The sequence below is a fragment of the Sander lucioperca genome, chromosome 16 (genome assembly GCF_008315115.2).
Source record: "Sander lucioperca isolate FBNREF2018 chromosome 16, SLUC_FBN_1.2, whole genome shotgun sequence".
Taxonomy (NCBI): domain Eukaryota; kingdom Metazoa; phylum Chordata; class Actinopteri; order Perciformes; family Percidae; genus Sander; species Sander lucioperca.
In genome coordinates this window covers 18501766-18522714 of record NC_050188.1, presented here as the reverse complement: position 1 = coordinate 18522714, position 20949 = coordinate 18501766, and the positions used below count along the sequence as shown (strand labels likewise).

Genomic DNA, 20949 nt, shown 5'->3' with positions numbered 1-20949 from the left:
ACACACACACACACACACACACACACACACACACACACACACACACACACACACACACACTTCATAATACAAGTTTTATAGGAGCTTATAAGAAAATGTATAATTTCAAAGTAGCCTTTTTTTAAAAGTCTGTTTTTATTTCATAATGGCATTTTGTCTCAATGTTTTATTTCATGTCACTTTTCATGACACATTTCAGCCAATCACATGATACCTGTCTCTGAATCAACCATCTAGCTCCTGATGTAAATACACAGAAACAGTAACTATCCTCTGCTTTTATTTAGTTTAACAAGGCTGCTAATGCTACCTTGCTGGCTACCTAACTAGAAGAGACAGTGTTAGCGGCAGCAGCTAAGGTTAGCTGGTTGATTCATAATTAACCCGCCATGTCTTGATTTAAAAGATGTTTCTCAGAGAAAGACACAACTCTGTGCAGAGCAAAAATACAGACAGTCTTTCTATGTGGTCACTCTAGTCAACAGCTAGCTAGCAATGCTAACACTGTCACTTTGACACTGAGTAATAATCCTTGCTCACAACCCGCCTAGCTTTTTAGCCGGCTAGGTTGGTACCATTAACACCCTTGTTAAGCTAAATAAAGAGAGATGTTACTCGATGTGTGTAAAAAGATCGTCATATGAGTCCCATTGAAATAACCGGACATGAAACCTCATTTTTTTGCAGTCTTAATGAAAATAAATGTCAACAAGCTTGTTAAATATAGAACATTTTATTCCAATTTGAAGTAAATGGTGTTGAAATTCTGAAGTAAAGGTTTTAATATCAACAGGACCTTTGCATTAAATAGAAACACTTTACATGCCTTCATCCAGTGACAATGAAAAGCTTTCTTAAAAAGTTTTTTTGTCATTTTTTTCATATTTCCCTTGTAAGAAATAGTTCAAGTATAAAAATTCCCAACAGTGTAAAATAGCCCATCTGATGTATATTAAGCAAAAGAAGCACAGCTACTGAAACCTTGACGACAACTATACATTCTAGTGGAGAAAGCAGCATTTTCGCTTGTTTTTTGTGAAATTATTATTATTTTTATCCCCTCATCTGAACACAGAAGAGGCAGAGTACAATCTGCATGCAAACAGGCCTGCATTTAAATAAAGTTTCTTCCCTACAAAAGGCATTGAGCTAATATTTAATGTCATGTTCTAAAGAATCAAAAAGATAAAAAATAAAAGTACAGTGCACATAACAGTATCTTAAATAACTCCTACATTGACATTTTTGGTTGAGTATGTTAATAATAATTATTTTAGTACTAGTATTACTAAAACTAATCAATAACTTATATATGCCTTGAGATGAGTACATAATATTATTAATACAGTACCGCTACTAAGTCTCTACTCTTAGAGCGTCAACATAGTCAACCCCCAAAAATAAATATCTTAAATAGTAGAATTCTCTTTTTCTGTTTTTTTTCTCACTTAAATAGCAATAAAAATCTAGGCACACAGACCAACATTACGTCAAAGAGTCAAACCCCCGTTCTCTCCCACCCCACCTGGTGATTTTGACAGACATGAGGCAGACCAGTTGTTGGGGTGGCTTTGGTTGAAAGTGTGTGTGTTTGTGAGTGTGTACCTGACACCAGACTACAGCAGCACGGAGGTGGAAGTGCTGACAGCTGCAGGGCTGCATGACTGGGGGGGGGGCTCTGCTGTGGGGCTCTTTTACCCTGTTGAGTTGGGTGTAGGGGTGTGAAGTTGGTTCCCAAATGGGGCTGGCCAGGGATTAAAATGTGACAGCTCAACAAACGAGCACAAGTGATGCGTTCTTTCCAGAGTGATCCGTCTGTGTGGCGCTGGAGCGGCTCTGTCCACCCCCACCAGCAGCTGCTCTCTCCCTCTTTCTTTCTCTTTTTCTTTCTCTCCATCCCAGAGCCAGAGAGAAACACAACTGTGCTGCCTTTGTCTTTGACTGCTATGTGTGCAACTCTGGATGCATGTGTCTGTGTAGGTGAAACATGTGGAAAAGGGACTGATTTAGTGTTTCTCATTGTCTGAAGCCATTTTCAACCTCTTTCCTTTTGTCAGTGCGTTTGTTTTGTTTGCCAAGTCCCCCTTTAGTCCAAGAATCAAGTCAGAGTTGATGACATTTTCAGTTTCTTTTCTTTGTTGTTTTTTGTCTCCTGTTGATTTGTTTGCATAGGTCAAGAGGTCAAAGACATAATGTAAAAAAAGGGACATTCAGCATCAGGAAGATAAAAAGGTAGTTCTTCAAATATGTGTGACACGACAAGTTACGACTCCTCGACTTCCCGACAGAGGTCACATAATTATAGCTAACACGTTGGAAACGGTTCCATTTCCCTGATTATCAGAAAATATTAACTCAAAAACTGCACTTGAAAAGACAAAAAGAACAAGAAGAGCCCCCAATGTGTAATAATAACAATAATAAATATAAATGTTATGAGGGCATCAAATAACTGGAAAAAAAGAGAACAGTCTCCTAAACTAACATTAAAGACAGCAATAGGACTTAAAGGCTTAGTTTAACACCTATACCAACCACAGGGATTAGTTCCTGCTTTTCTTCTCTAGAAATAAGTACTCTACTACAATGATAATAATAATGATAATAATAATAATAATAATAATAATAATAATAGTAATAACAACAACAATAATAATATATCACTTTCCATTATTTGTTCTGCGACTTTTTTTCATTTTCTCGTTTTTTTTGGTTGAAGCACAGCAAGTTGGAAAGTTACTGTAAAAGGTTCCCACCTCACCATCATCATCACTACCACCACCATCATCATCATCATCATCATCACTACCACCACCACCATCATCATCATCATCATCATCATCATCACCTTTTTAAAGCAACTCTGCCTCTAAGTTGCTGACACACCCACCCTTAAGGCCACTCCCTCTTCCTTTTCCTTCGCTGCTCCTTCTGACTAATCAGCTGTGGCCGGGTGCAGGCCTCCTCTCTCTGCATGTCCAGTGGTTGCAGTAGCTGCTATTGCATGCGGTCGGCTTGCAGCTGCTGAGGCTGGTACTGACCAAAGGCTGCAGCTGCAGCGGCAGCTGAGCCTGGGGCAGCTGTGGCTAAAGGCTGCTGGACTGCATAGCCGTAGCCAGCAGTAGCTAAGTAGCCTGCGGCAGCAGGGGATGCAGCGTAGGGATACTGCTCATATGCAGCGGCAGCGTTAGCTGCGGCTGCAGAATACTGCGCGTAGGCAGCTCCGGTGTAGTCGATGTAGGGGGAGGAAGCGGTGGCAGGTGCAGCAGCTGTAGGTTGCACATGAGGGATGACCACACTGGGCTGAACGAAGGCCTGAGGGTACACGTAGTGGGCCGGGATGCTGTGAAACAAACACACATATGACAGGTTAGCTTAATTCATCCAGTCTGAGAGTAATAGCACCCACCCTAAAAACCAAACCCAACTCCATCACACTGCGGTCAAGCGCCCGCCCACCACCCAGCCCCAGTCCAATCCACCAGTCAAGAACACCAAGGAAATGCCTGCTAGTAGGGATTAGAACAATATAGGGTTGCCAAAATAGAAATATCTTTGGGAAAAGAAGACTAGAAGGTAAGCAAAACTTTTAACACCTCTGGGTCACTCAAATCTACTGAAAAATCACATATGTATGATTACATTTGGAGGTGGTGATTATGTTATGGTCTTTATGGGATACAACATGGGAACAGGTCTCATATTTCCTGTTTTGGTCAGTTTTGTGGATGGGGAGACAGAGCTACAGAGAGGCAAGAAGAAAGAAAAAGTTTGGGATCTGTAACCTGCAGCTCGTTTGTCCGTCACATGTGAATTTGGCTCTGGTGCTGTCCCCCTGCCTGCTGGAGGGCGAGTGGGTGGGGAGGGGAGGGAGGGGAGGCTTACAGTGCCGGGGGGTGGGGGTGCGGACAGAGGAGATGAGCCCAGGGAAGCATTGTGAAAATGTCACTGCCACTTTGACAGCTGGACAGTTTTCAAAAAGGGACGCTGCTGGCCATTTCCCCCTCTGTGTCGGGACAAAGAGCTGGGGAGGCTGCAGGGGGAGCCGGGACTAGGCTCCGCACCCAGAGGGATGTTTTGATTAAATAAACAATTATGAACAGGGAGCACATTCTGCCCTCCATGACATAGCCTTATCCCACCCCCCCAGACTCTATAAGGTCTGGAAACTGTCTGACAGCAAGCATGAGGGGAGTTTTGGAAATTTACACCAATGGTTTAAAGAAGTGAAGTGTCAACTTTTGACTGTAGGTGGAAGCAAGAAGAAAAAAACTTGAAAGCTCTGAATGTGAATTTCAATGCTTGGTGTCCTGAAAAACATCCTTCCCTCCACTTAACTAAAGATAAAAGTAGAGTGAAATTCAATGTCACTTTAAGTCAAATGTAATGAGAAGCATCAGTCTTGACAGAAACAATTTGTTGCAGAAAGCTCAAACAACAGCTATGTGACTGTAGGTGAGTTTAAATGAATGTGGCTCAAAAATCTGTTGAGAGAAAATCATGGAAACCAAATATAATCAGTCGAGTCTGCATAAATAAACATCAGGTGGTCACTTTTTTGAGTCTGGATTGGGAAAGAAGAGAGGAGGTGCAGAAAATGTTAAAGGTTGAAAGGCAGGATCTATCGTGGCAACCCTATTGTGAGCACTCCATTATCCAATCCAATCCACATCTCAACTGAAAACAGTGCGCCAGGAGAAAAACAGGGAAAACAAAACAACAGCAAGGCATCAGAGAGGAAGAAATATGTAAAAATAGTCCACCTCGACTAAGCCGATTACAGAACGACAACAAGGGCACAGCACAAGCATTCAGCTGAATAGACACACAAAAGAAAAGGGAGGGAATAAATTGAATAATTGGCAATGCACTGTAGAGGTTTGGTATGGCTGTCAGTAAAGGCCAAAGGTCAATGTTAAACACAAACAAAAGTTAGACCAATTTTTGAAGGCCAGTAACAAAACTTCTAAATTGAAAGATAAGTGTTTTGTGGCCGGTTAGCTCAGTTGGTAGAGCGGGCGCACATATGCAGAGGTTTATTCCTCGACGCAGAAGGTCCAGGGTTCGAGTCCGACCTATGTCTTCCCCCCTCTCTCTCCCCTTTCATGTCTCAGCTTTCCTATCTAATAAAGGCAGAAATGCCCAGAAAAGAAAAAAGAAAGATAAATGTTTTCTCCAAAGTTACTCTAATTGGAAAATCCTCAGAAACAACATTGTGACACTAAAACTCTCCTTTGAAACCTGCGCTAATGAAACTCAGCAGGGTGAGGCAGATTTCCAGGATGATTTTAGAGACGCCATCTAACCCCAAACAACAATGGCTGTATGGTACTGATTTCAACCTGTTAAATTAAAAACTTGAGTCTTCATAAAGCAATGTTGACTAAAAGTCTGTTTACAGGTCTTGGGGAGTTCCACTGCATATGTGAAAAAAAAGTTGTATAAAGCCTTTTGTGGCTCCAAATAGAGCTGTGCGATATATAATAATTCAATGTTGACTGGGGGCTGAAGACTACAAGGGTGTGTGTCTTTTGATATGAAGCTTATCAGACCTCGATAGCCTATTGGAATAAAAAAGACGACATCTCTGGTTCTGCCGCATCGATTATTATACTTTTAAAAAAACTGTCTATTATGACTTGGCATAAATGACATAATGAAACATCTCATGCCGTGGTTCGGCTCGACTCGACTCAACTCACTTTTGGCATCAGATGCTTTTCTTTATTTCGTTTTCCACTGCAGACAGTATCCCTTCAGTGTAGGTGGGTTTCTGAGCTGATCACCATAGCGACACTGCCTGAAATTGCCGTGACATCATCTTCAACGTAACACTCGCTGGATCCTTTCATTTGCAACCAAACGGAGGAACGTCTGCACTTCGTCAATTATACAGCGTAGTGTATGTAATGTATGCTGTAGTTTTGCAGGCTGCCATTTTTTTAAAACTGGGTAATGAATAAATAAAATTGCGGTCGCTTTTTATGGTAGCTTTGCTATTTAAAAATGGCTGTTTGTTCTTGTCCCATGTCGCGCTAGTGACAGTTCTCTCTGACCAGCCCGTGATCTGCAGTGTTTTAAATTCACCTTCTGGTATCGGCTCAGCTCGCTTGGAACCTCGACCAGGATGGTACCGACAAAGGTACCAGGAACCAGGTACTAGCCACAACTTTTGCTCATGGAAGACCAAAAAAGAGCGAGTCGAGTTGAGTTGTGCCGTGCCATACCATGCAGTGGAAATGTGGCATAACATTCCCCCAAACTTTCAGTTGAACAATTTTAACAGCAGCTATTGTATATGATTGACTGTAGAGACTGCTTCTCAGACAGAAACTATTTTAACATTTAAAAAAAGGACTTCCAGACAGTGGTATGTAGCCTACCCATCTCCACTGCTCTCGAAATCAAACCCATCAAGCTCAGTGCATTTTTGGGGATTGTACCTTTACTGTCTCTGATTTCCCACTACTACTGTATCTATGGGATGGTCTGGTAAACTATACAAGCGCACACACAAACGCGCACACACACACACACACACACTTGTGAAGCCATGCTGGCAGCTATAGTGTGACGACTTGTTCTGTGTGTGAAGAACAAGTCGTCACACTGTGTGTGTGTGTGTGTGTGTGTGTGTGTGTGTGTGTGTGTGTGTGTGTGTGTGTGTGTGTGTCTTTACTGGAATGTTCACACAACCCTGTGGTCATTAAAGTTCAAGGCTAAATAAAGGTTCTCCGCCATCGTGTATGCAGTTTGAGGTTGTGAGAGGGTGATTAGCAACAATTAGCTGTTGGTGTCATAGCTTCTTACAGTTAAAGTGTTTTAGAGATGTTATCTACCTTTGCATATGGCTGATTTCTTTAGTTTGTAGCAACATAATGTCCTTATGTAATGTGAAGTTCTCTATTTTATGAGCTGTACCTACTTTTATTTGTATGGATGCCGAGAGGTGCTGCTGTTGTCCTCTGATTGATGAACTGTATATATTTATTTTATCATGTATTTTAATAATATATATTTTGATGAGTTTGACTAAGTGTATTTTACCTGATGACGGTGTAAGGATGGAAACTTTGTTACTAAAATGAGTACAAGTGACCAAGTGTTCCTTCCTTTGGTAGCCATTTCTTCCTTTTTTTTAAAAGGTGCTTATTTGGGAATTGTTCCTCATCCAAATCGAGGGTCTAGAGGATGTCATTTGCTGTACCGATTGTAAACCCCTTTGAGGCAAGTTTAAGATTTTGGTCTTCCACTGGAGTTGGAACTCAATGAGAAAGTTTCATTTGAATCTATTTGATGAATTTGTCTTGCATCATTACTCTCACAATTGTGTCCTTGTTCTCCACTTGTCAATCTGTCACCGCACGTTCTCAAAGCTGGACTTGCAGACTGATAAATGCTTAAACTTAAACTTGTTTTATACTTAGTCAATACTTTTTTCAGTAATTAACTTCCGTAATATTTGTATACAGCAGTTTCACTACAAGCTAATTGTGAAAGACAAACTGACAGATGGTTCTGGTTCAAATCAGATGGTATGTGCACATGGAAAGGCTGTACGTTAATGTGGCCCTTAAAACACCCATTCTGTCCCTGTTTAAATGGTCCCTGCTCTGTTCTTACCAGACCTTCAACACACACACACACACACACACACACACACACACAACACACACAACACAGAGCTTCATGCGACTGCAGAGTCAGCATTCGGGGCTTTGTGTGGCACAATGGGCGCGCTTGTTTTCCTTAACACCACGGGCCCATGTGACGAAAGCTTGCTCCGAGAGAATGAGTGAGAGAGAGAGAGAGAGAGAGAGAGAGAGAGAGAGAGAGAGAGAGAGAGACATCCAGACGTTTGTCACACTGGAGACTTTGAGACTATGTGAACGGACAAAGACAAACACACATGCTGATACAAACACAATAAGAGCACATAGTACCAATGCAACCAGACATGTACACACATACTTACACATATTGCTATGACTTGAGCTCACATAATAACTGTGTCATTCATTCAAAAGACATCCACATTTATGATGGTAAATGGTGCTGCGGGACCACAGGTCTCGCCTATGTGGGAGGACAGTAAGGAAGACAAGAGAGTTGTATGAATTGACAAAGTGGACCAGCAGTAGTATGGCAAAGAGAGACACTTTCATAGAGAATTTGTTGTGTTAATGTGAGAAACTGCTAGTAACACTAGGAAGATGCTATAAGCACACACAAGAAGTAATGGGTTTTGTTATTTTAGGGAATAATGTGAGGAACGAGAGTAAGGAGATGATTGGAGGAAAAATAAATTCAAAAGTCACACAGAAAATTCACCAGGCACTCCAACAAGACAGCCAGATAACACATGAAACAGCACATCCTGTTAAACAAAACAGGTCAACCACAAGCTAAAAGCAATGAAATAATAATAAATAAATTAAAAGCTTTGCTCTTCCTTGGCAAAGTTAACACACCCCAAAAATTCAATCAATCCATTTTTATTTTTTTTTTTTTTTTTGGTCATTAAAGTAAAAAAGCACACGGTTTAGCTAACAACACCACTTCATAACCGCACACAAAGCTCTAAATTCTATTCAAATAAAATAAAAAAAAAACAGGTAAAACCCACGTACATGCATCTATAATCACCATTTTGAGAGCTTGTTTTGTTTGTTTGAGTCTACAGGTAATTCCTTTCTCTGATCTGTGATTACGTTCGCAGAACTATTCCACAAACCAGCACAGTTAGCTTAACCGAGAGCGAGCCTGTCGGACCAGAGAAAGATAGATAACATTGAGTCAGGCTGGAAGTTTCCATCATTGTCCACTCAGCACACACACATACGAGTATATACACACATTTTTACAAACAGGCATACCTAGGAAAGGCAGTTTGACTGGCTGTTTGGTGGACAGGGATAAAGGAAAAAGCTACATTTAAGTTATTGTCCACCTCTAATTATCAGCCATCAATTATGTTTGGGGAGAAAACAAGAAAATAGTATCAATTATCACATATTAAACTGAGAAAAAAATCAAATTAAGATTTGTGTTATTTAGCCTCTACATAAGCAATGCATACATCCAAACATTCCTCTTAAATACAAGTAGACTCATCAGTACTTACCCATAAGGTCTTTGGATGAACGCAGGATGAATTTGGGGAACACCAAAGGTAAAACCTGCAGAACAGAAGACATAATGTAAAAAAGTGAATCTGTAAGAGCTGATAGCATTCAAATGACATAAATGACTAATGTGCCCCTTAAACTCATCATTTGTTCAGTGATGTACCGTATGTTGAATCATTTATTGTATTGACCAAGTAAAAAGTAAAAAAAAAACAGAGAATCTGGACACCATTTATTTCTTCACTGATAGGCTAAATAACATGAGTATATATAACTTAATAACCTCCTAACATGAGCTTAAATCGGCCACAGCTACCTTAAAAAACAAACAAACAAACCCTGAGGTGAAACTCAGGATGGATTGACTTGAATTTCTTGTTTGCCTGTTTGCCAAAAAACACCTCCTAATTTGGTGATTCCAAGCAAATACTTTCTATGTTGATAAAACATGCTCTGTGATTTATTCATCTTGAAAATCTGCTCTTTAAACAAACCATATCTGCACGTCTGACTGCAAATTCTGACAGAAAGCCAACGCATTTATGTGACTTGTTTAAAAGGAACTTAAAATGTGTTATTGTATTCTATTGATGATCATTTGGCTGTTTATACCTGGCTGCATCACCCGAGGCTTGGCCCCCAGGTAGGCCAGGTTTACGTTGGCCTTCCTGCCGTCAATGATTGGGTTGGGGTCCTTACAGGCCCGGTCTGCAGCCGAGCGGTCCGCCATCGTCACCTGACAGAGGAGTCAAAAACACAGAGCATTATTCATTCATGTGTAAACACTTAAGCCTCATAAATTGATGGGAGTGTGCATGTGTGTTTGTAAGAAAGAGGGAAAACATAATTTGGTATACAAGTGTATGTGCATGTTAGTCCTCTTTCTGTGTGTACCTCTGCGTGTGTGGCCATCATTAACAGCAACAAGTATTTGGCAGCACACACACATCCATCACCCTCATGTGGATGTGTTGAAACTATCAGCAGTAAATGGGAGCCAGCCTGAGATGACTGACTGAACATGGCTCCCTTATCACTCCCATTACAGACTTTATTGCTCTGCTTGGAACTTCACTATTTTACACCCTTTTAACAACTGGTATACCTCACTGACCTGGCTGAAAGCATTTTCCAGGAGAAAATAAAGAAAATAAGGATGAATAATGCATCATTATTGTGATGATACAACAATAAAGAAAGGATTTGTGTAAAAATGTTAATACATCTCAGTTTTACAGAGAAATACAAAGATATTTGTGCATTCCAAGGGCGACTATGCAACTTTTAAAACATCCTCATCCCAACATACAGTATGTGCCAAAGTTACTTCAAACATAATATTAATGAATCTCTGAAGAGACCAAATACAGGTTTGGTGTCCCTCTTCAGGCAGCCCGGTAACATGTATATTATATGTATATGTGTATGTATATTAGGCATCTGTTATAGGCCTACATTAATAAACTAACAAGAGATAGGCTTTTTTGAAACACAGAGTAGCATTGAGCTGCTGGTCGTATTATATCTCTGCGTCTGAAATGCGTTTTGTCTGTCAGGTTTTATGACAAGTGGGAGTAAAATATTTGAGTTGTAAACAGCTTTGAGATGATGAAACCAGTGTACCAGAGTCAGAAATCATCACCATGAGGTTTTTCTCAGCCCACCAGAGCTGTCAGTGTGAGGGCAGCTCGCTTTAAAACGTGTCCGGGCGCATACCGAAGCGCAACAAGTCGGTGGGTGCAATATTGCAACAGAAGCCAATGACGAATTTTTATGAAAACATAAACACCCCATGACTGTTAATGTTAGTCATGATGTTGTGACAGAAAGCAACAGTCGCGCACTTGTCTTTAACAGAGACGCGTCGTTGCAGGGCTTTTCATGCATGCGTAAAAGTTAGAGGTAAATTCAGCGTAAAACTGATAGAATTGTTAATAAGCGATACTTACGAATCCATAACCCCTAGACTTGCCGGTCTGTCTGTCGGTAATGACCACCGCTTCTTCGATCTCACCAAACACCTCAAAATATTTCCTGAGACTTGAATCCGTGGTGTGGTAGGGAAGACCCCCGACAAAAATCTTCGTATAGGTCGTGTCCTTTTGCGTGGTGTGCATCGTTAGTGCAAAATACAATAAATAGCAACAATAAAAAAAAAAAAGAATAGTGCAATGTCTCCTTATCAGTAATTCTTTGGATGAAGAGAAGGAACGAGAGATAAGCTGACTCTGTAACTTTTTCAGAAGAGAAAACACAACGAAAACTCGACAAAAAGTAAGCCTGGAGGTAGATTTATCTTCTGACACTTAAGATGAGAGTTATATGGAGCGGATTGTCCCACAGAGACCATCAGGTGTTTTCAGCTCTTCTTGGTAACTCTGCTGTCTAACTAAATAGGTTTGGGACCCATTCCTAAAAGCGCTGCTCCTAACTCCACCCAGCTTTCAGTCCATCTCTGCCCGCCCACCAGTGCGCACAAACAGCTGGGAAACCAGCACAAAGTGAAACACTGGAGCTCCTTCACACACAAAAAAAGATCATCTACTAGAATCACGTTAAATTAACCATCAGGGGCCAACAAAGCCTGTTTCCACTGATGATATGTTGGGGACAAAGAGGAGCTTCGGGGATTTCAGGAAATGCAATGTTTGGAAGGGGAAATGTTTGTGTGATTTTCGTTAGTTTATAAATAAATAGCCTATCCGTTGATTTTGTGTGTTCTCACTGGTGAAATAAAACGTAAACCAGGCGTGGACTTTTTCGTGGAAAAGCTCCGACCTGTCTCTCTATAGGCTTGCATATAGGCATCCTGCAAAAACAGCCGGTCAGGGACACAGTGGAAGTGGACAGACACATCACATCACAGCAGCAGCAGCAGCAGCAGCAGTGTGCAGACAGACAGGTGCAGCTTGGCTCCGTTTGGAAGGAGCCTTCAAGACAGTCCACTTGTGGGGGGGTTGACAGAGCTTTGCCAGGTTTCTGTGCCCATGCACTCATAAGGCGTAGTGTGGATTTAGCCCTGAGTTTGAAAGTGTAATGAAACATATGGATTCCCCTGTTTTGTATGAGGTAATGGGCCTAATGAACCTACACCTGGTTTGAAAAATCATATCTGACAACTTGGGACAAAAATGTAACAAGCGGAGTTTCGATATATATCTATTTTGGTGTCCTTGAGATGAACACGTTTTGCTTAATTAACCCTTATTGTCTTTAAAAGATGGTTATCACATTTCAATAATTACATTAGGTTGAGAACTAACTTCAAACGTGTCCAATGCGTCGTGCGTCATAGAATTGCTCACAGCTATTATAATGGGAAAGGATGAAGTCAGAGATCGATTCAATCAAGAGTCTGTGAACATCAATGATTAATACAACTTGTGAAGCTTGGCCCTTCTCTGCACTGGGCTGACCGCTGGATGGATCATTTGATAATTCCCCCAGTAATGTGAGAGGGAAATAGGCTGTTTTTAGTCATTCATTGTGAGCCTATTACCTGTCTAATCATGTAACACGGTGAGTTGACACAAATATGACATCATTGTATGTCATATTTGTTGTTGATTTGTGTCAAATCTTGTCATGCCAATTAAAAAGGTCACTTGACTCAAGTCCATTTATAATGTCAGACACTAGTGTTTGTTTTTACAGGGTCTCCAACGATTAGCAAATTAATTATCCAAATTTGTAGGCTGATAATAAAAGCCTCAACCAATATTTCTATTCTTAAAGAAAAAAGTACGACTGTCACATCTGAATATGAATTGCCAACGCAGGACTCCACATCCCAAAAGTATATGCAACCTGATAGAGCGTCTATCTGCGGTGTCTCTGTTCACTCACTATTTTATTCATGCAGCCATACGCGCTTTAAAGTCAGAGTGGAGTCGTGAAAAAAGGGGACCAGTATCGAGTTTCCTAGGCTCAACAATGGGGATCCGGTCAGGTTGCGTCCAATTGTTGTTTTCTGTTCATGTGCAGCATGCTGACTAGTCTGAATCCTCTTATGCTGTACCTTTACAAAAGCAGGCTGTGGGCCCATTAAAAGCTTTAATTATACTATATTTCCAATAACCTTAAACAATACTCCGCATCACACATGTACAGTGAATGTACTTTATAATCTTAGTTTTTTTATTTGATTTTAACCAACACAAAGGCTGCAGTGCTGGAGAGCTGAAAGTGTAACTTTGTGCTTGTTATCCATTTGGCTAGAGCACACACCTGTAAGGCAGAGACACGCTAAAGGTCAAAGGTCACTGGGACAGATGAATACCCACAGCTCAGTCACACCATGGTCACCCCTCAAGCTCTCAGAAAAAAGTTATCTAAAAGTTTAAATGTTCTACAGTAAATGAGCTAATTTCACAAAGTTTTAGATTTACGCATTCATAAACAACCCATAGAGAACACTTTAATGATTGATAAATACTTCACCTTATACATCTTTACTCCACATGTTGCCAAAACCTCCTCCTGAGAACTTATCTTATGGATGAGGTGCACTGACTTTAGGGAGCTGCAATTTGAACCCATTGAAACAGCGCCATCTTATGTCCGACAGAACAAGTACACCCTTCACATGCAAAATAAGACTCAACAATATCATATTTTACAATTAAATGTAAAACTAAAATCTCATTTAAAGTAATGTTGTATGTTGGCAAGAAGTCTTGGTCATATTTATTTAAGCTTTCACTGAGGTTAATTATATTGCTTTGGAAAGAAAACCCTCATATTCCTTTATGCTTATACAATAGTATTACAACACTTTATGGGCCAATGCACTTCCCTGCAGTAGAAGTAGTACTTTTTCACTGAAGTACAAACAATTCACATCCACATTCCATCCAATTCCATCATGTAGGCCCAATCATAGCTTAATTACATCTGTTAATTTCTTCTAATACAACATATACTGTATACATATATTTTTTACAAGTTTCAACCTTTCAACTGTGCAAAAATAATTATTTTTGGCTCCCTCCTCTCTTTTATCTCTCTTAGTACTGATTCATGGCTCATTTTATTTAAAATATCTGCTCTTTGTCCTCTGCATGTTGAAAGCTAGAGTCGCTCTCCAGCTCCCCAGAGGCTGTAAGGAGCTTGTCCTCCTTGAGCTGCTCCACCTGGGTCAACTCCTCCTCCTCTTCCCCGTCACCATCCTCACTCCCCCTCTCTGAACCTTCCTCTCTGTTATCTCCCCTATCTTCTCCCTGCACTCTCCTCCCTTCTCCCTTGTCTGCTCTACCCATTTTTTCTCTGACATCACCTCCAGCCTCTCTCACCCACTCCCCGCCTTCGGCCGCCTCATGTTGGAACTGGCTGTGAGGCAGTGGATCGAGGTGGTCCAGGGTGAGTGGTGACTGTAGCGGCTCAACAGGGCTGAAAGCTGCGTCCTCGTCCACCTCTGTGCTGGAGGTGGGAGCAGGGCCCCGAACACGGGCTGTCTTGGTCCTCAAACGCATCCTGAGCTCGTCTTCCCTTAACTGAGAGAGGGAGAGAGAGGAGGGAGTAGATCAGTGTGTGTGTGTGTGTGTGTGTGTGTGTGTGTGTGTGTGTGTGTGTGTGTGTGTGTGTGTGTGTGTGTGTGTGTGTGTATGTACATGATGACACACACAGTACCTTGCGTCTCTCCTCAGCAAGTCTTATCTTCTCCTCAATCTCTTCTTTGCTAGGTAAACTTTCCACCTTCTTGGCGTTTAGGGACTTCAGTCTGGCAGGAGGCCTTCGCCTGACCCCCTCCCCATCATCCAGCTGACACACACACACACACACACACACACACACACACACACACACACACACACACACACACACACACACACACACACACACAGGGGGAGACAGAGAACAAACAATCCAAGTATTAGAGGTTAATGCACCTTCCCTGAAACCCACCTGTGAAAGATAATATGCCAACACAAATCAACATCCTGCATGAATATGCACTTTCTGATTTATTTTTAGATGTGTATTCTTCCAGGACAGCAATTAGTGTTGCGGACATTTTGGCCTGTCTTAGCAGGATAAGCACAGGTGTAGCTAATATCATTAGGATTGATTGCTGCATTTAATTTAGGTGTGCTAGCCTTGATTTTGTTCATGCTGGCTTATTGGCCTATTGGGACCTAAAGTAGAGGCATCCTTTTTTAATTTCACTCAGCTAGAACAGATACATCTGATCACAAAAATGCAATGCAGCTTTTAAGACCATGAACAAAAACTTTGTATAATATCACAGTACTGTTATTGTGTTCTCCAGTTCTACCCAAGTGAAATTCAGCCTGTAGGGGGATGGCCGATAAGTGGTGTGTTAGCATGTTTCACCCGTTTGACCAGTGTGCACCAGGTACCCACCATGATGCTGTAGGCCTCTCCAGCCCCTCTGCCCCTCTGTCTTGTCTGTCCCACAAGAATGATGCCTTGGTTCAGCAGTTCCTCCAGGATCTCACTGGACCTTGGGCGCTCCTGCAGTGTGCTCTCCTGCTGCAGCAAGCCTGGCACACAGGGAGAATAAAAACACTGTTGTGTGCACTGGATTTTCTCTATGACACTGTGTGTTTCATTCAGCTCACTCACCATCTTGTGTAATTCTGTCCGCATCGCTTTCTCTGAAACACTCAGATGTTATAGGGGGGAGTTTTCTGGGCACCACTCCAGGTAACACAGGGATGTCTCTCTTCTCCATCACCACCCCACTGTCTGTGGTTCCCTTTGACACAGCAGAGTCTCCACGACCATTAACTTTACTCCCTGTCTCATCCTGACATCACAGCGACACAGTATGAATGCATGATGAATACATTTTATACCCTGACCCCATTCTGCATAGTATCCCAGACATGACGTTGTTATGGTGACATCTGGGTGTTGACACATTGTCATGAACACAGTAGCTCAGGAACAATAATGATGCACAGCAGGTAACACCTACGAATTACATAATCTCAGAATTTGAAACCCATTTAGTTACAGTGTAACCTCTGACCTGTATCTTCTAATATGATGCAATTGATAATATTGAACAGAATAAGTGTCTTTAAAATTAGCTCCACCTGGACCAGCTACAGCATTAAAATGCTTCCATGTCATCGATCAATAATTATAGGACTCAGAAATTGGCTGCATCATGAGCTACTTCTGATACTTTAAGTAGGCTACATTTTGCTTACAGTATTTGTATGCTCTTAAGTGGCATTTTGAATGTAACATTTTTTTCAATTAACGTGCAAATTTAGAGGTTATCCCCAAATATGTTAATAATGAATGGATAATATTAAAGTACTAACGTTACGTTTTTAATGCATTATATGAACGGTTTAAGATGTTTAAGGGATGGAGACCTTAAACCATAACGTTACATGTATTAAATAGGCATCCCTTAATATTATTGCAATTAATTTATTAATCTATTAAGTATCCCCTAAAACATCTCAATTAGCCTATATCAATATTATTGGAATTAGGTAACGTTAAAGCACATATTCATAGTGTCTGCATGTACACTTTGGTGATATTACTTGTAATAAAGTATTTTTACACTGTGATATTGCTACTTTTACTTTGGCAAAGGACTTGAATACTTCTTCCGCCATTGGCTTCACCAAAGTTTTTTTTTTTTTAAACATTGTTGGTAACATTAACGTTACCAACAACGGTGACTCAGTAAGACACAGAAACGTGCCAGTACAGTAAAGCCACCTAACAATATTTATTCTATAGGACCACAACATTGAATGGCACACAGCTTTCGGCGTAACACCTGTAACAGCTCTTCGCTATAACGTTACTTAACATTTCTCGGATACCGTTAAAGACGATACACCAATTTGAACTCCTCTCCTCTTTTAACTAACACTAAGTTAACTGAAAGTTGCTGGTTGTTGTTTGAGACGGAGCCTACCTCGTCTCCCTTGCACTCTTCCGGTCTCAACGGTTGGACCGCTGTGGAGTTGCCGCATCCCATATTCACCTCAAAGAAACGATGTGAAATAAGTCCATACAAATCATAAATGTCAGGCTTAATTACACCTCGGTGTGTTTTTTCTCTGTGTATCTGTAGCCTTGCATTCCTTCACACTTTAGACAGTCTCCATGGTCCCGGTGCGTTGCTAAGGGCCGTTGCTACAATACATCTGACCCGGTTAAAGAGGTGACACCCAGGAACAAACTGTGGGTGTCAGGAGTCAGGGCACTACAAAACACCGTCTTCACACCTATGTTACTGCTGATCCACTTTGTCAAATGTGTTACTGACGCTGGTGGCGTCCAGATGACTGTATGACTGATTTTAGAAATACTGTCTGAAGTCCAAGACCCCCAACCATTCAGCCCCCCACACCCAAACACCACCAAAAGATCTACACTGTCTACATGTTATTTCAGTTTTCTCTTCCATTTAATGGTCTGTAGATTTTATTTTCCAACATAATGCTTATTCAAAGCATTTTACACTGCCAAGCCCGGGGATGAAGTGATTGATGATGGTGAAATACTGAATAATATATCCATTTGAGACATTTCCTGAAAATATTCAAATTGAAATATTTTGACTCAAAAACTACTGGACCTGCCCACATATATTGTGTACACTGGTTTGTAGTAACATGATTTAAAAAATCCTAAATAAATATTTCTTGCATCCTCTAATAAACCCTATTTTATTTGATTTTATTTGATTTCTGCGCCAAATTCACCACTGTCTCCTTAGGAATATGCACCAAAAGCACATTACCTGAAATCATAGGGACCTCTAGACAAGCCAATGTAATTTTTCTTAAAAGGTATTTTATTGCATTTTGCATCACCACATGGAAAAGACCACAGGAGTGCAGTAGAGCACTAATGTACTCTTCCAGGCTTTACTGTAAGTAGGAGTGAGCTCTATGGTTGCCCGTGCAGAGCCTGGGCCTGTTGGCGAGGACCACAATGGTGTCAAGCGCAGGGAGGAAACTCTGGTGCAGGTTCTGGCACTTCCGCTCCACCTCCAGGGCAAAAGCATTTTTGGCCAGGTTGTCCTCCAGAATCATCAGGCGCCTGCGTGTGAGCTCCAGGTCCTGCCTACAAACAAGGTTATCGTAAAAATTAGTAAGCCCAGGATATTATAAAGAAGATGGTGAAAATACAAGACATGCTACAGATACAGTTTGGTCTCATTAGAAAGGGAAACATTGTGAATGGACTGGACGGACTTACTGAGAGCGCTTCAGTATTGGGCGAAGTCCAGCTGCCATCTTTGTCAGGTCATGTTTCTCCAGCGTGAGGTTGAAGTAGGGCTGAAGGAGGAGGAACAGCAAAAGAGGGTTAAAGCCATCGTATATCCACAGAGGTAACAACTGAGAATTGACATGCAATTTGTGGCTTTCTGTGCTTCTGACTGCAACAATATCATAACTGTAACTGCTTGGCGAGACACTCACCTGGTCCAGGCAGAGCTCATATCTGGGTCTCTGGTTGAGGATGTCCAGGCGGTGGGTAACCTGATGCAGCTTGGAATCACAGTTCCTGATCTGACCCACCACTTTCTCTAAGTCCTTTGTCAAATCAGAAAACTCATCCCTTGTCTGGAGATTACAGAAAGCCACCGAAAAATGAGTGAACATCACAAAAAGTCAAGTACAATTGGTCTGTGGATGGTAGATGTAGTGAATTGTGACTACAATCCAGTAGACTGACCCGCTGCCTCTCCCAGATCAGTGTATGCTGGACCTTGCTCAGCTCATTGACCTTCTTTCTCAGGCCATCATTTGTGCTGCAGCGCTGGCGCTCCTGGGCATTTTTGAGCTATAATAGGCACATATATCAGCAAGGTTATGAGAGAAAATCATGCATAATGAAGAATGGACTAAGGTCAGGAGTCTTTGACTAAAGTTTGAGGTATGGTCAGTGTTGTCTTACATTGACCAGGTTAAAACGCAGGTTTCCCCTGAAGGAAGAGGAGTCCTTCATCAGGTTATCAGCCGTCAGCCATAGGTCCTTGCAGTGGGACAGCCACTTGTCATAGCTCACATAGTTAGGCTTGTATTGACCGGCAGGGAGCCGGGAGCATGTAGTGTTGAGGTTATAGGTGATGCATTTGGTGGTGAGCTTAATGGCTTCACTCTTGTCCTGAAAATCTGCCAGCAGCTGAGTGCGGATCTGTTTTAGAGAGCTGCGGGGAGGGGGCATTAGGAAATAAGGTGAGACACAACAGAAGCAGATCTGAGATCATTAAAAAAGTAGAGTGTCACTGTTTTAACACTGGTAAAAGCTGCATAAACATGCAGCGTGAATGCTGAGGCCTTGAAAGAAATTAAGCTATTTGTAGATAAAAAACCGACTGGATTTCAGCTCAGTTTTAAGGTGTTTCTAAAACGTTAAAGTTAACACGATGCAGGCATAGAGTTCAGGAGAATGCTTTAAATTAAGGGGTAGTAAGTGGCATAACATTCAAAATGCTGAAACAGAAATACATTTGAATAATTCAGAAATAACTCCAAATCTGTCTGCCAGACCTTAGTTTGTTGAGCAGGATGCAGATCTGCTTCTGGAGCAGTTCTCTGATCTCATTGGTCAGCTGCTCTTCCTTCTTCAGCTCAATGAGGACGCGGTCCTGTCTCTGGACTGCTGAACTCAAACTGTTTCCGATGGCCACACAGTCGCTCATGAGCTGACTGTACAGCTGCTTCTCCTGGAGACAGCACTCAGCGGTGTCTTTCATCTGAACACACAAAAGCAATGTTGAAAATAAGACTGCTATCTCTGAATTAAAGAGGAAACTGTAGTTAATGACTGAGATAGTAACTGAGGTTACTCTTTAACTCTCCAACAGTGTTTTCCTTTTCCTCTTTTGCATTCAGAAAAATAATGTAAATGCACTTATTGAAGTTGCTTTGGATAAAACCGTCAGCATGATCAAATTTAATGTAAAGTAATGTATGTGCGTACCTGCTCCAAAGCAGAGATTTCCCGATCCAGTTGCCCGATGCTCCCAGATATCTGGGCCTGCCACTGGCTGACCTCCGTATGCCGAGAGCTGAGATGCCTCATGGTGCTACAAGTGGCAGATGGGACCTAGAAAATAAATAAATAAAAAAAAAGACATTACACCCATGAATACACTTAGAAATCAGAGACAAATATAATTCAAACTGCACAAATAATTTCTTCTTTTAGATGCATCATACGTCTGACACTGCAAAGTATTTAATGACCTTTTCTGGTCATAAATCAGATTATTAACTACAAAAATATGGCCGGAGGATCAGAAAATGTTCATTACCCGTGAAATATCTTCACCCAGGGTACAGATGCTTTCCTCGCCAAGCTTCAGCTCCTTGTTGCTGCCAAGCTGTGGGTTGCAGCTTAGCAGGCTTTTGTTGGTGGACAGGACAGGCAGAGTGAACCTGACATCCGACCTCAACTGGTCCTCTTTCAGTGCACGACGTTGCCTAACAGTGTGACAAAACGCTTACAATGTAATGAAACCGATCACAATTTTTTCCTCTGATTTGGTCAGATGTATTCAGCGTTTGACTAAATACTGAGTAGGACATGACAGTATTTTGAAACTGAACAGATATACTTACCACATTGTTGTTGTTGTTGTTTTGAATTAATCAAATGTAAAAAGTAAAAATTTGACTGAACAAAGTTTGTTGCAGAAACATGTGCTCTCACTTCAAGTTATGGAACAAAAGTGAAGTCTGTTTCAGAAAGTGACCAAATATTTGGAAGGTGTTCATTGTGACATCAGCACCTAGAATACTGACAAGTAGCTCATTTGCATCAATAAGAACATGGAACCTCATGCATTCTCTATGGATACACAACTATT

At 41.3% G+C, this 20949-nt stretch overlaps 3 protein-coding genes across 4 annotated transcripts; all 3 read right to left on the bottom strand.

Moving 5' to 3' along the window:
• Positions 1-717: 717 nt before the first annotated feature.
• rbm24a (RNA binding motif protein 24a) lies at positions 718-11542 on the bottom strand. The gene is made up of 4 exons (XM_031296305.2): positions 11078-11542; positions 9741-9864; positions 9125-9179; positions 718-3343 (listed from the first exon to the last, which is right to left on the bottom strand). The coding sequence occupies exons 1-4, from the start codon at positions 11243-11245 to the stop codon at positions 2998-3000; spliced, it is 693 nt and encodes a 230-aa protein (XP_031152165.1). The 5' UTR covers positions 11246-11542; the 3' UTR covers positions 718-2997.
• A 1969-nt stretch (positions 11543-13511) lies between these two features.
• Positions 13512-17309, bottom strand: stmnd1 (stathmin domain containing 1). The gene is made up of 5 exons (XM_031296304.2): positions 17038-17309; positions 15714-15897; positions 15492-15631; positions 14757-14888; positions 13512-14620 (listed from the first exon to the last, which is right to left on the bottom strand). Exons 1-5 carry the CDS (start codon positions 17098-17100, stop codon positions 14162-14164), a joined length of 978 nt encoding a protein of 325 aa, XP_031152164.1. The 5' UTR covers positions 17101-17309; the 3' UTR covers positions 13512-14161.
• Positions 17310-17901: 592 nt separating this feature from the next.
• LOC116047463 (tektin-B1-like) lies at positions 17902-20873 on the bottom strand. 2 transcript variants are annotated; one of them, XM_031296302.2, is made up of 9 exons: positions 20702-20873; positions 20395-20563; positions 20061-20186; positions 19628-19833; positions 19032-19284; positions 18810-18917; positions 18554-18697; positions 18330-18409; positions 17902-18194 (listed from the first exon to the last, which is right to left on the bottom strand). In XM_031296302.2, exons 1-9 carry the CDS (start codon positions 20704-20706, stop codon positions 17996-17998), a joined length of 1290 nt encoding a protein of 429 aa, XP_031152162.1. In that variant the 5' UTR covers positions 20707-20873; the 3' UTR covers positions 17902-17995. The 2 variants fall into 2 exon arrangements, with proteins under 2 accessions (XP_031152162.1, XP_031152163.1); XM_031296303.2 differs by having other exon boundaries at positions 19143-19284.
• Between the last annotated feature and the right edge of the window lie 76 nt (positions 20874-20949).